The sequence below is a fragment of the Arvicanthis niloticus genome, chromosome 15 (assembly GCF_011762505.2).
Source record: "Arvicanthis niloticus isolate mArvNil1 chromosome 15, mArvNil1.pat.X, whole genome shotgun sequence".
NCBI lineage: Eukaryota > Metazoa > Chordata > Mammalia > Rodentia > Muridae > Arvicanthis > Arvicanthis niloticus.
The window spans coordinates 28,219,493-28,234,472 of NC_047672.1; the positions used below are offsets into that span (position 1 = coordinate 28,219,493).

Genomic DNA, 14,980 nt, shown 5'->3' on the forward strand with positions numbered 1-14,980 from the left:
CAGAACAAAGTAATACTCCTTTCATCATTAATCATTTCATTCATGCATCAACTCTCCTGGGCTCACATTCTTTTGAATGAGTTCTCTGTCATCTCAATCAGTTTTCTGATTACTGGTAAACTCTGTTCACCTCCCTCCTCCTTCCCTCCTTTCAGAAGCCTGGCCTTCTGAAAGACTTCTCAAATTACACCCAGTTTCCTGGAGCCCACAAAACTTATCAGACCAGGAAGCATTTTCCACCGTTGAAAGCACCTTGATCTCTACAGCAGGAGGCTGGAGGGGCATTAGCCACAGGTCACAGTGAGAGTAGATCACCTCCCCCAACCCCTGGGCCCGCCCTCTGAGTCAGACCCCTCTCTTAAAGCACTGGACTCCTTTCCTGGTATTACCTGTCTTGTTTCTTGAGGGAAGCCAGAAAGGAGAGCTCCCTCTGGTTGCCATGAACTCTGCAGTCGGCTGCGGCTGTGAGTTCCCCAGCTGCAGGGTGAGCGCTGGTGGTGCCGGGAGGGAACGTGGAGGGAGCAGGAGGGAGGCCTCGGTGTGGGCTCGGCCTTGGATCCCTTTCCTTCGGGTTCTTATCATCAAACAGGAGTGGCTTCTATACCTCCTATGTATGAAAAGGAAGGCTCTGGAAAGAGGCAGAAGGTGACTGGGTTCCTGACCTTGTGCTCAGGACAACCCTGCTGTTTGCTTCAGCTCTTCTCTGGATAGGAACCTCTGGGCTTTGCTTTCTTCTCAAAGGCTCTGAATCAAACAGCGGGAAGCAGAGACAGCCCAGCCGGGTTTTCTTCCTGAAACCCCATCGTGCCAGACACTTCTCCTTCTGTTTTATAAGGCCCCCCTCCCCTCCAGGCCCCTTTAAGTCTGGTCACAGTGATCCCACGGAGGCCTCTCTTAGCTAGTCCCAGAACCCTGGTCTCACCACTCTCTCCAACCTATTTTGGTCACCTAAAAAAAAATCACAGGGTTGGCTGAGTGCGGACCCCTGTCTTTGCCATTGTCCACTGCAAAGACAGGGGGCCTCTCTCTTCAGACCCAGCTGAAGGATTGAAGTTAGGGACCGCCCAGGAACCTGAGTTAGGTTCTTAGGCCACTCTCTGGATCCAACCACAGGTTCTGTCCATTTGTTCCTATTCCTGGCGGGGGTTCCTAGCATTCTCAAATGAGAAAATAACGGATCTTTAGAGAAAAACATGTGGTCTCACCTCAGGATTACTTCTGTTATACTTTTTGGAGACTTAAGAAACAATTAAGGACGTTTGCTGAAGATTCCATTTCCTCCTTGAGCTTCTGTGAGTCAAATAAGGATGTGGAGAGCAGAGGGCCTGCATTAATAGTTCCCAGGGTGATATAAACAAATGTCTAGTGACCCCAGATAGGGCAATGACAGACTGAAGTCACAATCTCTTCCTAGACTAGCATGGTGAACAGGAGTTGATTTGGCTAACCATGGGTGACCCAAAACCAGCGGCATTATTGAAAAATCTCACCTCAGCATGGATGATGGCTTCCCCAAAGGGAGCTCCCACCTCAGTTAACTTCAATAGACACTGTATATTCTAGCCCAGTGAAGCTGGGGCAGGATTATATAAACTATCAGGGAAGGTGCAAGGAGAGAGGCCGAAATCTCAGGTCACCCTTCTCCAGCATATTCCTCCACAAGGAACATCAACAGGTCCACTTTTGTGGGTGTGTCTGTGAGCAGTTACACCGTCTTGATGGTGATGGTTGCCATGTGCAGAAGAAGGTGTTCTGTGACATTCTACCTCTTCCTTCAGCTTTTGCACTCTTCCCATCCACCCCGTCGGCACCGTTCCCCAAGCCTTCCGGAGTGATGCAGATGCTTGATTATTTTCTTCTGTCTATGGCTGAGTATTAGGCGACTATACCACAGGCTCAGGAACTTGACAGGTTATGAGCTTCTGCTGTATACCTGCGGTTGTAAAGCAGTTTCCTTCCACAGGCAACTGAGGTTTACAGGGGCAGCAATGTAGCGGGCACACTCACAAATATGTAGAAACCAAGTTGACAGGCATATCACATCTAGTCAGTAAAACAATAGCATGTGCTGCTTCCCCCACTGGGGGCCATGACCTTATCAGCTCCGGGATTCTGCCCTGGATTATAACATCACTTGTGAGTTAAATCCAATGGAAATAATTTTTTTATTATTTTTCAACAACTACCACTACTGTACCAATCTTGCCTGCCATTTTGATTCCACTGTGTACAGCGAGACTGTTAGTGCTTACCCTCTCCCTCTAGTAGCCTGTGTAGTGCCTTCTGGGAAGGATTAGTCCATCTTAGTTCCAATCTAACTTCTCTATGTCCTGGAGCTAAAATACACAGGTGTCTCAGTGACGATCTCAGCAACGAAATCTACCACCTAGTTCTAGCATGCAACAGACAGCCTGGAGATAGCCTTTGTGGTTGGCAGGGCCTTGGGGGCTTTCCTGGTCAAAAACTCATGGGGGGAGGGAGTAAGGACCTCAGAGTTGGCTCAAGACACCCCAAGACCAAGTTCTTAGCATAAAAGAGAGACAGAGGGCAGGGATAAGGGACAAAGATAGGAGATAGAGGAAAAGGGAGAAGAGGGAAGGGGACAAGGGAGAAGGTAGGAGGGGGTGGGGTGGAGGGGTGAAGGGTGGGGATGGGGACTGTCTCTGGATAGAGTGGAGACAGAAGTGGCCCATAGGCAAATAGCAGCTTATACAGGTAAAAGGGGAAGTCCCTTGTTAGGATGGGGTGTTTAATTTTGATTTTAATGTTAATTAAGGCAGCCATAGGGGGCTTTTGATTGCTGGACCTTGGTAGTCAGCTTCAGGAGGAGGAAGTGGCCACATAAGGAGACTAGACCTTAGTGACTAGCTTTAGGAAGGTAATCTAATGGTGTTTAGTAAGGCAGACTGAATGGGAGAGAAGGGCACGTTTGCCACGCTCAGACTGGCTAGAGTCGCACTAGAGGCAGCCCACCCCGCTATTGGGACTCTATGGCTTTTGGAAGCATCTTTTCCCACCCACACAGGGCACCTTCCTTTGAACTCTTCAAGCATTATTTTACCATCTTTTGGGAGAGCTGCTGTGGGATCTTCGCATTCACCTTGTGGGGTACCATCTGTCTCACTAACCCATAAGGCTCCTGAGACCGTCACGGCCATGCCTGACCTGTGTTCTGCAGAAGACTCAGAGGTCAGCACCATGTGTAGTGAAACTTTCAGCCAGGACAAGCAGATCTCCAGTTCCACAGCTGACTGTTCCAAGCAAGTGCCCGTGGGTCTTAGGGGTCAGCGGCTAAGGGGATATTAAAGAAAAACTGTTAGCTAGGCCTGGTTCAGCCCACAAAACAACTGGTCACCACTTCAGCCGTCTTTTCTGCAATCTCCATGCAGGTTTTTCCTTTCTCATCCCAGGGTTGAGCATCTCTCCATCCTCAAGGGACTAAGCAAGGCCAGATCATGTTTTTCTGACCTAGTCAGAGTCAAGAGGAAGCAAGGTCATGCTTGCACCTATTGCAGCCCTCAAGGGTTCCCTGCTGCTGTCTCTTTATTGATCGTATCTGGCTCGTTGTGAAAGGGCTTAGAGCCAAGCATGCAATCTTCACTCCCAGGGAAGAAATGTGCACAGCATACTCAGGGAGAAATGTACCCACTCCTAGGTGAAGTTGAGTCTATCTGTCTGTCTGTCCATCTGTCCGTCTGTTTGTCCATCCACCCACCCACCCACTCACCCACCCACCCACCCACTCTCCTGCCCATCCATCCATCCATCCATCCATCCATCCATCCTCCATCCATCCATCCATCCATCATCCATCCATCCATCCATCCATCCATCCATCCATCATCTATCCATCTATCTATCCATCCTATTTACTTCTGTATCTTCAGTTGGTATCCATCACCCTTGATGTTCCTGGGTCCAGCATCCACCTAAGCCCTAATATCTAACACATCAGAGGAGATCAATACATTTATCTGCATTGTGGGGCCTCCTGTCTCTCTGCATGGTCCTCACCTTCAGGCTGCTTGGCTACTCCTTTAAGGAGGGGGCTTTTATGATTCCCACTCCACAGAGCTCCTTCCTCCATGACAGCTGACATACTGAGGTTCACCTACCCCTTTGGTGACCTGTCCCAGGACTTGAAGCTTTCCAATGGTCAACAACCACAATGTTAGAGTTTCTGGCAGTTTTCTCCCTAGCAACCTAGCTCCACACACACGTTGCTCCATAGGTTCTTGAGAAACCCATGAAGCCTCCTTTTTCTTGCCTCTTCTTTTTCTCATCCTTTCTTGATTGCTTTAGTATTTCACAAGTCTAATTTGCATCCTAGTTTAGATCACCTAGCTCCTCCAGAGCCCCTGCTACCTGTTGAAAAAAATCACATTCAGCTCTCTTGCACTCTTGCACTCTTGCTCTCTCTTGATATCTTGATCCTTCTGTCCCCTCGCCCCTTCTTCCTTCCCTTCCCCCTCTCTCCACATGCTCATGGCGGGTCTCTACTTCTCTCTCTCTCTCTCTCTCTCTCTCTCTCTCTCTCTCTCTCTCTCTCTCTCTCTGCCTCTACTACCCTCTTAACTCCCCTCCCCATGCACTGAATAAACTCTATTCTATACTTTAAAAAAAAAAAGAAAAAAAAAAAAAAGAAAAATGACATTCCACTGTGAAGCTCAGTCAACACACAGAGCCTGGTACCAGTCTGAGGTCCTGACTGAATTCGCTTCCTTCTTAATTCTCCATCAGACACAATCTTGTGCACCCTGATAAACTGGGCACCACCTCTCTCCTGCTCAGTCTGTCACGATCATTTTTTCCTTGCTCTCCTTTTCTTCATGGTTAGATTTGTCTCATGGGCTCACCGTTTTTGGGTCTCAGAAAGGGCTGATCTGCACTGGTCGGACTGGCATTCTGCCTTCTTGTGACTCACTAGCCGGACAATATCTTTATCTTTTCCTTCATTTTTCAACTTTCCTTGCCAATTTAGCAGCTAGGAAGGACAATGGCTTGTGCGGTTTTTGTTTTCTGTTTTCCTGTTGTAATTCTTCCTTATGAGTTTTTTCTGGGCAGATAACACAGACTCACAGATATCACAGATATCACAGATATCACGAATATATGGGAATATATGTGTATATATCACACAGATCACAAATATATAAACACATATAAATACATAAACATATAAACGTACATGAGGAATGATGTAGTTCAGCACTGCCTCAATTTCAGGAAGGAATCTTCTGGGCGTCTTAGGAAGCATCTCCACAAATAGTGGCCACTGTTGTTTTCTAAGTGGGAACAAGGCCCATTACCCCCAACAGGAAGGAGCAGCTCCCTGAGGGTCACGGTCCATATGTACTGCTTCAGAAACCGCAGTATATTCTTCGGTCTGTCAGCCATCCTGCGGGTGGCTTTGGATTCTCTTGGTAGGCCACATTTATCAGGGAGACATGGCATAAAGAGGAAACTTTACAAACAAATGTTTTATCTGGGAATAAAATAGTTCTGTAGAGCAGGGCTAAGGCTAGCTCAATAGACCCCCATATCAGGAAGTATGAAGCCAATTCATGGCCCCCTCAATGCACCAAACTGGGCTTTCTTCGTTACCAGTGATGAGGGGCTCATGGGAAGGGATTGGGTTGAGTATTTGTATTCTGCCACCATGGAAGGTCTGGCTTCCTGCACTTGTGACAGTACACAGTGTGGCCTGCGCCTCCACATCCCCCTCTCTCCAGCCAGCACTGCCTAAGTTAGAGCTTTCTTGAGAAAGGTGGAAACTGTTCTTACAGTGATGGCTCCTATGAGTCACTGGCAACATCTAGAGATATGTTAGGTTATCGCAGCTCGGAGAGAGGAGGGGCCAGGAATGGCATTGAACTTAATTCAGTGCACAGGTCAGCCATCTCTAGCCCCAGCCCTGCAGACCACAGCAAAGAATTATGCAGTCCAAAATGTCAGTAGTGCAGAGGTTGAGAGACCTCGCTTACAAAACAACAGTCGCCATTATTTGTGGAGATGTCTCCTAAGACTCCTAGTAGATTCCTTCCTGAAATTTTAGGTAGTGCTGAACAGTATTGTTTCTTATACATATGTTTATGTTTGTGATATGCATGATATATACATGTATATTTGTATATATTTGTGATATGTGTGATATATACATATATTTATGTATTTATATATATGTTTATATATTTGTTATATTTTGATATATACACATATATTTGTATATATTTGTGATGTGTGTGATATATACATATATTTATGTATTTATATATATGTTTATATATTTGTTATATTTTGATATACACATATATTTGTATATATTTGTGATGTGTGTGATATATACATATATTTATGTATTTATATATATGTTTATATATTTGTTATATTTTGATATATACACATATATTTGTATATATTTGTGATATGTGTGATATATACATATATTTATATATTTATATATGTTTTTATATTTGTGATAGGTCCATGTACATGCATGTACTTTCTCTCGTATGCCCTCATGCCACATGGTCTCAATGTGTCTTTCCATGTTTTATGCTCTGGTGGCCCTTTTAGTAGTACTCTTGCATGTTGGAGTCCTTGACCACAGTCCTGGGATCCTAAGGCAGTTGGTCTGATATCAGGGACAGCTAACTCAGGGAATTACCAGTAGGTAGTACATATACCGGGGATACCCTAGACAAGGAGAATTGCCTTCCCAGGCATGGTGGGAAATGTTAGCGTGGGATCCCATCCCAGTGCTCAGAATGGTTCAGTTTAAAATATAAAGCTTAGTACTGGAGAGGAGGCTCAGGAGCTAAGAGCTCTTGCAGAGGGACCCAAGTTCAGTTCTTAGTACCTCTGTTGAGTGGTACTGCCGCCTGTACCTCCAGTTCTGGGCAGTCCAACACTGTCATCTGGCCTCCATGGGCACTTGTACTCATGCGTGCTCGCCCGCGCCCGTGCGTGCAAACACACACACACACACACACACACACACACACACACACGATAAAATAAATATTTAAAATGTAAAGCTTATGAGTATGTTTCTTTCTGAAATTTTCCATTTAAAAATTTCAGCCTATAGCTGGCCTTGGCTAGCTGAAACCTTCCAAGGTTTCAGTAATGGGGGCAGGGCATGTTGGATACTGACCCCTAGGGGGCGCTCTCTGGAGGTGGTGCGAACAGCTGTCCAGTTCTTGATCTGAAACTGTTCTCACCCTCCTCATCTAATCAAGTTGCGGCCTATGATCTCACACACTTCTCTGGAGTGGAGCCATCAATCCATTAGGTAGAGAACACACAGTGCCCCAGTTCTTGATAATTTAGAAGCTCATGGAGTTCAGGCCCTGCCTCCTGTCCCTGATAACCACAGCTGGTGGGTTGGGAGAGGGGAAGCGAAGTGGGACAGCCAGGAGCCAAAGAGACCTGAGGCACCCGTGAGCATTTAATGGGGAGGGGCGGGCAAAGGCTATTTAAACCTTTGGGGAGTGGGTAGGGGCTTTCAGGGTGAGTGTATCCCATTGGTCTGGGCCAGGGTACTAGAGATGCCTCATTAGCATAAGGAGGAATCCCAGGTGATGCTGGACATGACCTTATAAGGGGAGAGGAAGCTTAACCTGTCTACCAGGTTTCGAGACTCTCAGGACGAGATTTAGGGGGGTTGGACACGCCTCAACCCCACTCTTGTTCTGGACCTGTTCTCCATGTCTCCTCAGCTCCCTGGCCCCACGATGCCATGATGAAGATGTTTTCACTTGTTTTTTAAAAAGATAGAAAAGGCTAGGAGTGTAGGTCAGAGGAGGTGCAGCATAGAGGAGGCACTATGTTTGACCCATAGGTTTAATCTTCAGTATTGCCAAATAAATAAATTTTTAAAATGCACTTTGAGGGTGTTTCATACACAACTCGCTTTTCTACTAAGGTAGTCCACAAATATTTGAAATATTTTTTTCTTTGATGGAAGGAGCACACAGAGTCAATGTGCTTCATGCCAGTCCATGAGGTCACAAGCCAACACTGCTCCAGAGGTGCTCCCTCAGGTGAGTTGCATTGTAGGAGACTCAGGTGTGGAGGAAGCTCTGGAGTAAACTTACTTCAATAACCTTTCAGGGACTGTCTCCCTCTGCCCATATTACCTTGAGGGCAGCCCTGACTGTACCATTGCCTAGAACCTGCACTCTGTGATCTGACCAGGGCCTGGAGACTCCCCTGGGGTACATCAGCTAGAATGACTTGATCCTCATGCTAGTGGCCTTGATACCTTTGACCACATCAGAGACGAAGTTCCCACGTTCCTCTACCCACAACCAGTTGTCTCCATGTGAGCCATAAGGACATGTCAGCCCTGACATTTTATAGAAGGTCCTACTGAACACAACAGCTAACATTTATTGGCCGTTGTGCTGTGTTAAGCCCTGGACTGTGTGCTTTATACTGCAAAGCAGTTTTCTCAACCCCCTAGATTTGTGTAGATAAGAACATCGAGACAGAAATACTATTAATTTGCCCAAGGTGAATAAGCAATACAGTCAATAAGTTGGAATAAAAATCTATAATTCTGAGTTAATTTTTCGGTTAAACTGTAGGAATGCAAACTGGCCATTGGGTCTGGGTTATGCCTGTGTGTACTGCACCTGTTCACATTAGTCTGTCATACTCATTCAGCACTGACGGCAGGGACGGAGTAGAAGCCGACATGAGAAAGCAAAGCATGGCTCTTATGATCTTTCTGCCCCCTCTTCCTTTACATCCTCTGAGCCACAGATGAGGAGCTGTAATGCAGATGTATCCTCAGGGACTCTATAATCTCTTGATCCCTGCACTGTGTACAGTTGTAATTTTCTGGGACGATCTCTGTTCGAGGTGAAGAGAGGCTTCTTTGACGAGGGTTGGCAGCTGCACTTCTCTATGGGTGTAAGGATGTTGAGTGCAGTAAGGAATTATGCTGCTCTGGCAAAAATGGTGGTAGTAGTAGGTTTTGTTTTTTCTAATGTCCATGGTCTCACTAGCCCTGGGAAAGCTGGCTCAGCTTCCAGTAGCAGATGTAATGCCCCCTCCTGCTGAAGTCCGATTAGACAGCGGTTGGTTGCCACCGACATGTGTCTGCTGGAACCTCAGAGGCCAGACTGTAGGAAAGAGGCTTTCAGGTCAGATCCAGCTCAGATCATCAGAGTCCTGTACTCTAAGCATGTGGTCTTCAGCCATAAGGACCGCCCTCCATCCCTGAGAGGAAATCTATCTACTTTTGACCTTAAGGTGGGCTTTCATCTCCTCTTTAGCAAAAGCATCTCTCTGCCAAGGCTTTGGGTCAACCCCTCCCTTTCTAAAGCCCGAGACGTAAGAGTCTTTAACACAGATGCCTACAGTACGGATCGGGGTAGCACTGGTCTTTTCTCTGTCTCTGTAGCCCTCAGCTGGCTAACACCGCTGATCCCTAGTCTAGGCCTCTCGTGTCTGAAAGGGTGTCCCGCCATGCAGCTGAGGTCAGGAAGTATAGTTACCTCTCCTGGACTGTTCACACATGCTCTTTCCTTGTTTCAGCAGAGGGGTGATGGTTCGTTCAGCTCCCACACTGAAGGCCAAGGCAAGAAACAGGATGGGCTGCAGAAGGATCCCAACACCAGTCACCTGGCCTATGGTATCCTGGATAACCCACCATGGTATCTCTGCATCTTCTTGGGGATCCAGGTAAGTCCACCCAGCCAGTACTAGGTCCAAGGAAGTTCTGTATCAAAGAACTGAAGATCAAATTAGTCAGGTCTAGCCTCAGCTGCTGCCAGAGGTTCTCTGTCAACCCCAAGTCTCCCACTCAACAATTAGAAAAAGTTGCTCAGCCATTCGGAGGTGACTCACTTGGGTGCGGGTAACTGACACAGTTACAGGTCTGCTTCACTTAGGTGAGGCCCTTGGGAGGCAGTGAGGTACCACACCTTCCTCAGAGTGGCTGTCAGCAGTCTCTCTCTCTCTCTCTCTCTCTCTCTCTCTCTCTCTCTCTCTCTCTCTCTCTGTTTCAGCTTTCACCAACTGCTACCTAGTCTCTAGGATCTGAGGATTATTGGATAATAGGAGGGAGTTAACCCTGGTAGGTGGGGTTCACCACTGTTGCTGGCAGTACGTAAGATGAAAAGGGAAACACTGGTGGGCTCTAGGCCTGGAGAGTGCTGTAGCTTCTGTCGGCCTAGCTGCTGACATGCCAAAGAATTGTCTATATGACACTTTCAAGGCCTGGGTGGGGGACAGCTTATGAATTCTGTATGTTTGCCTAATGTGTGAGGCCCTGTGTTCACCCCACAGTCTCACTAAAAAGGGCTGTAAAGGATTAAACTCACGTCATTGTCCAAGGACTCATGGAAGAAATGAAAGATCACCAGAACAAGCCTTGAAGTGTTCCTGCCTTCTTTTTCTTCTTTTTTCTTTTTTTCTTTTTTTTTAAATGGCTTTCCTTGGGGGGCAGCCAAGCCGTTTCTGTTGGTCCGTGCAGTCCGTTAGGGAGTTTTAAAGTCTTTCCTGCTTCCGGTATACACCCATCCCCCCAATTTGTCAAAGAGCAGTGCTGGTCACATTGTTTGGATTATTTCAGAACATTCATTGAAGGGATTAACCATGTGCGTGGGTAATCCATTGGTTGACTGATCCCTTTGAGACAGGGCTCAATGGTACAACAGGAGATGGAGCTGCCCCTTAAAGAAGACCTGGAGATTTCTTTCTCACCTGCTACCCTCCTGCTATCTCCACCGGTGTGGTTAGAAGATGTGGAGCTCTCTACCCCAAGAGGAGGAGAGGAAGAGGGGAACAAGGGATAGATCACAGAAAAGGTCAAACTGGTGTCATCATCTAAGACACTTGGTATGACTCCAAACAGATCTAGCTGCAGTCCGTGAAAGCAATCACCTAGACCTAATCAGACTGAGGCCAGGTTATGTGAAACAGTGGCTCATTTCTTGTACTGTATTGACTGTTATCTGTCTCCTGTTTGTCTGTCTATAACCTACATCCATCCGGTTTTTCCCTCTGGTAGCTGAGGCTGTGTGCTAGGACTTCTAGCCTGCTCTGAACTTTGGGACTGTTGTGTCCTGCCAACTGGGACTCAATGAGCCTTTTGCCAACAGCATCAAGTTGACAGTGGGGTCTTCCTTGCTCACGTCCACCCTTGCTGTGATCTTATTCTTGGGTCCTGTTTTATCCCTCTGAACCTCTGTCTCTGACTTAGTTTCTTTCCCAGGGCATCTGTTCCCAATGCAGTGGTCTCATGCTCACAGCCCAGTCAGTCCCTCTGGCTGGGTCTCAGCTACTTAGAGCAGAGATTCCTCATACTTATTGCATGCCTGCATCTTTGCCTGGCCCTCACTGTCAGCCCCTAGGACCAGCTGCTGGATTTTCACTTCTGGCCATGGGTGGCCATCCCTAGAGAAGATGCACTTTTGCCTTGGGGGGTAAAGATGCAGCTGACAGCATCCCATGCCTACCTCCTTCTGTTCTGCTCTCCAGCACTTCCTCACAGCCCTGGGGGGTCTCGTGGCTGTGCCACTCATCCTGGCCAAGGACCTGTGCCTGCAGCATGACCCTTTGACCCAAAGCTACCTCATCAGCACCATTTTCTTCGTCTCAGGCATCTGCACCCTCTTGCAAGTGTTTTTAGGAGTCAGGTAGGTAAAATCGCTCTCCATGAGTTTTGAGTTCTACTTGCTATGGTATCAGTGCTTGGATGCTGCTGGGTGACACAAAGCTGGTTGGAGGGAGGGGGTACGTGATGAACCAGGATGCTTGGCTGAACGGAAGAGAATCACATATCAGCTTAAGGGAAAATGTGTTCTTTATTAACATATACAATTAAGCTAAGAGAAAGGCAGAGGACATAATGAACCAGGGCGCTCTCTGTCTCTCCCTCTGTCTCTCTCTCTGTCTCTCTCTCTCCCTCTTTCCTCTCTCTCTCTCTTTCTCACTCGCTCTCTCCTCTCTCTCTTCTCTCTCTGTGTGTGCTTATGTGCAGGCATGTTCATCTGAATCTACATATATGTTCTGGTGCATGTGTATGTATGTCCAAATGTGAGGAGGCCCAAGCACATCTTCAAGTATTGTTCCTCAGTAGTCATTAACTTTATGTTTTGAGACAGGGTCTCCCAGTGGCCTGGATCCCTCCAAGTAGGCTGGGCTGGCTGGCCATCGAGCTCTGTCCACCTCCCAGTGCTGGGATTACAAGTGTGCCCCACTGCATCTAGATCTTTTATGAAGGGGGAAGGCTGAATTCAGGTTTTAATGCTTGTGTAAGAAACATGCTATGGTTTGAGCCCTCTCCTTAGCCCCTATATCTCCTTCTGCTCAGTGCTGCCCCTAATATTTGTGAGGCTCTTGATAAGAATAAACCAGTGAAGATTCAGGCTCCATGAGTGATGTTAGAAAGTTATAAAGTTATGAGCTGACAAATCCGGAACTGAGCCATGAACCCATCACCCTGCCTGGCAGGCCAGAGTTGAGCTCAGTGTGGAACCTGGAGAGTTAGGGGCACAGAGATGTTGGAGGAATAAGGAGATGGACAACCTGGGAGAAAAAGAGCAAATTCGCCCCACCCCCATTTCCTTTTTATTTTGTTTTGATTTTCCAAAGATGGCTTGGCACCTTCCCATACTGGTGAAGGACAGTATCTTTGCTCCATCTGCTGATGGATTGCCAAGTTTTTCCTGGAAACACCCTTACAGATACACTCTGGCTGACTAACTATCCGAACATCCATTAACCCAGTCAAGTTGCTACATTAAATTAAATTACTAGAAGTCCCCAAGGCTCGGGGAACTTTATAAGAGGGGCTTGGAAGTACATGGGAGCTGGACGATACAAGGAGTTGTGAAGTGACATTCTCCAGACTCAGCTCAACCATTACGATCACGAACTTGCAGTAACTGTTGTTTCCTGAACCATTCACACCAGAGTGGCTCTGTCTCCAACAGCAGTAGAAGGCAGAGGGACTCCCAGGGCCTTATCCTTTGGTGATGAACTATTGGTGATTGATTGGCAGGTGCTGGGAGAAGGGTAGCCATTGTCTTCAACTGTATATCCACTAAAGAGTCCACCACACTCCAGTGGATAGCTCCAGACACAGATAACCCTGGCTAAACTCAGTGGCTCACAATGCAAAACAAACAGTTGAATGTGAAAGAGATTTGGCATAACATGCAGGGGTCTGGACTCTGACACTGTGGAGGGCAGGGGCTGCAGGTCACTGCCTAGGAGTTTCTCTCTGAAGAACCTCTTGGTCCTCTGCTCACCTCCTTCAGCCAAACCCGTTTGTGTCCAATGCTTCCTGCCTTTGATATTTTCTTAGTTCCTAGTCCTGAGACGAGATAGCCAACTTTTTTTTTTTTTTTAATAGCCTGAGCTGCTAGAGTTTTGGGTGTCATCTTTAAGAAAAAGCACAGCAAATTATGAATACCAAATTATATAGAAATGAGAACATTTATAGAGGAAATGTAATCAGTAATAGCAAAGCATAAATTTTCTTATTTTTTCTAATCTATCTATCTATCTATCTATCTATCTATCTATCTATCTATCTATCTATCTATTTTTGTTTTTACTACATAGAGTTTCTCTATGTAACAGCCCTGGCTGTCCTGGAACTCACTCTGTAGACCAGGCTGGCTTCAAATTCAGAGAGATCCACCTGCCTCTGCCTCTGCCTCTGCCTCTGCCTCTCTGCCTCTGCCTCTGCCTCGCCTCCTCTGCCTCTCTGCCTCTGCCTCTGCCTCTGCCTCTGCCTCTGCCTCTGCCTCTGCCTCTGCCTCTGCCTCTGCCTCTGCCTCTGCCTCTGCCTCTGCTTCCTGGGATTAAAGACATGAGCCACCACACTCTATGTGTATGTGTGTGTGTGTGTTTATGTGTGTATGTGTGTGTACATGCAGGCATGCGTGTCCATAAGAGCACATTCACAAGTTAGAAGGGGATGCTAGTATCTCTTTCTGAATCTGGAGCTCACCATTTTGGCTAGGATCACTGAGTGATGAAAACATTCCCAGGATCTGTCTATTTTTGTCCCCTCATTTCTGGGTTACAGGCTCATGTGACCATCTCTGGCTTTTTTTACTTTTTTAAATTAGACCTTGACATCTCTTGCTTTCAGAGCAGTCTTTCCTACTCGTTGAGCCATTTCCCAGCCCCAAACTACATTTTAAAAAAGCAGCTAAATATCACAAGTAGCAAACATTACCAAATGTAGTACTACTTTTAAATTATTACTTAGCTGACCGTCGCTTATGCTACTCCTCCTGTGTCTTGTGGTTTTATATCCCGGCCAGCTCTTCATTCTGTAGTAAGAAGGAAAGACAATCATTGGCCATCTGGGAGACACAGCTTCAGAGTTATTTGTTGTCACTACTGGTCAGGTCCCATTCTGCCTTCACCACGGATTTGCACCCTACAAACAGAAGAATTCCGATAAACCCTACTGTACCTTATAAAAACTTTTAAAATTCCAGTGATGAGATAATTGGCCAGGGTGCTTACCTGTGACGCAATCTCTGGACCTACAAGAATAACTTGAATCTTAAAGATGCTGGTGTAAGCTGGGTGTGGCGGCCCACACCTATAAATCCAGCATTCAGGAGACTGAGACAGGAGGATTGCAGCAAGCTCACGGGTAGCCTGGACTGCGTAGTGAGTTCTAGGCTATCGAGAGCTACACTGGGAGACTCTGACTCAATACTGTTACATGGAAGTAAACAAGCAAACAAAGTCTGCCTGATTTACAGTTGTGCCTGCTTCCTGGAATAGAAAGATTCCAGCTTGTGTATTCCATCAATGACAGCATGCTTTCTCTGATGATTCTTCATATTTAATTATCACCAATGTTTACACAGATAGCCTTAGGTCCACTCATTCCCAATCCTGTTTCCCAGCTACCCCTTTCTTCACCCCATGTCAGGGCCGTGGACTAGAGGATACCGTGACCTCCCAATGCCACACCCTTGGTCCTGGACCTTTG

General features: G+C 46.7%; 1 protein-coding gene and 1 long non-coding RNA gene across 3 annotated transcripts in view; one reads left to right on the forward strand and one right to left on the reverse strand.

The window, feature by feature from the left end:
* The first annotated feature begins 363 nt into the window (after nucleotides 1–363).
* Nucleotides 364–14,980, forward strand: part of LOC117720378 (solute carrier family 23 member 1-like) — a 55,510-nt gene continuing 40,893 nt past the window's right edge. The window contains exons 1-3 of one of the 2 annotated variants that reach the window (XM_034518820.2): nucleotides 364–484; nucleotides 9,547–9,693; nucleotides 11,494–11,651. In XM_034518820.2, coding sequence (XP_034374711.2) covers nucleotides 440–484; nucleotides 9,547–9,693; nucleotides 11,494–11,651 — 350 coding nt within the window. In that variant the 5' untranslated portion in view covers nucleotides 364–439. The remainder of the gene's footprint in view (nucleotides 485–9,546; nucleotides 9,694–11,493; nucleotides 11,652–14,980) is intronic. The other variant, XM_076913547.1, reaches the window with a different exon arrangement.
* Nucleotides 8,539–10,507, reverse strand: LOC117720379 (uncharacterized). The gene is made up of 3 exons (XR_004608327.2): nucleotides 10,335–10,507; nucleotides 9,507–9,743; nucleotides 8,539–9,131 (listed from the first exon to the last, which is right to left on the reverse strand). It is a non-coding gene; the product is annotated as an uncharacterized LOC117720379 (long non-coding RNA).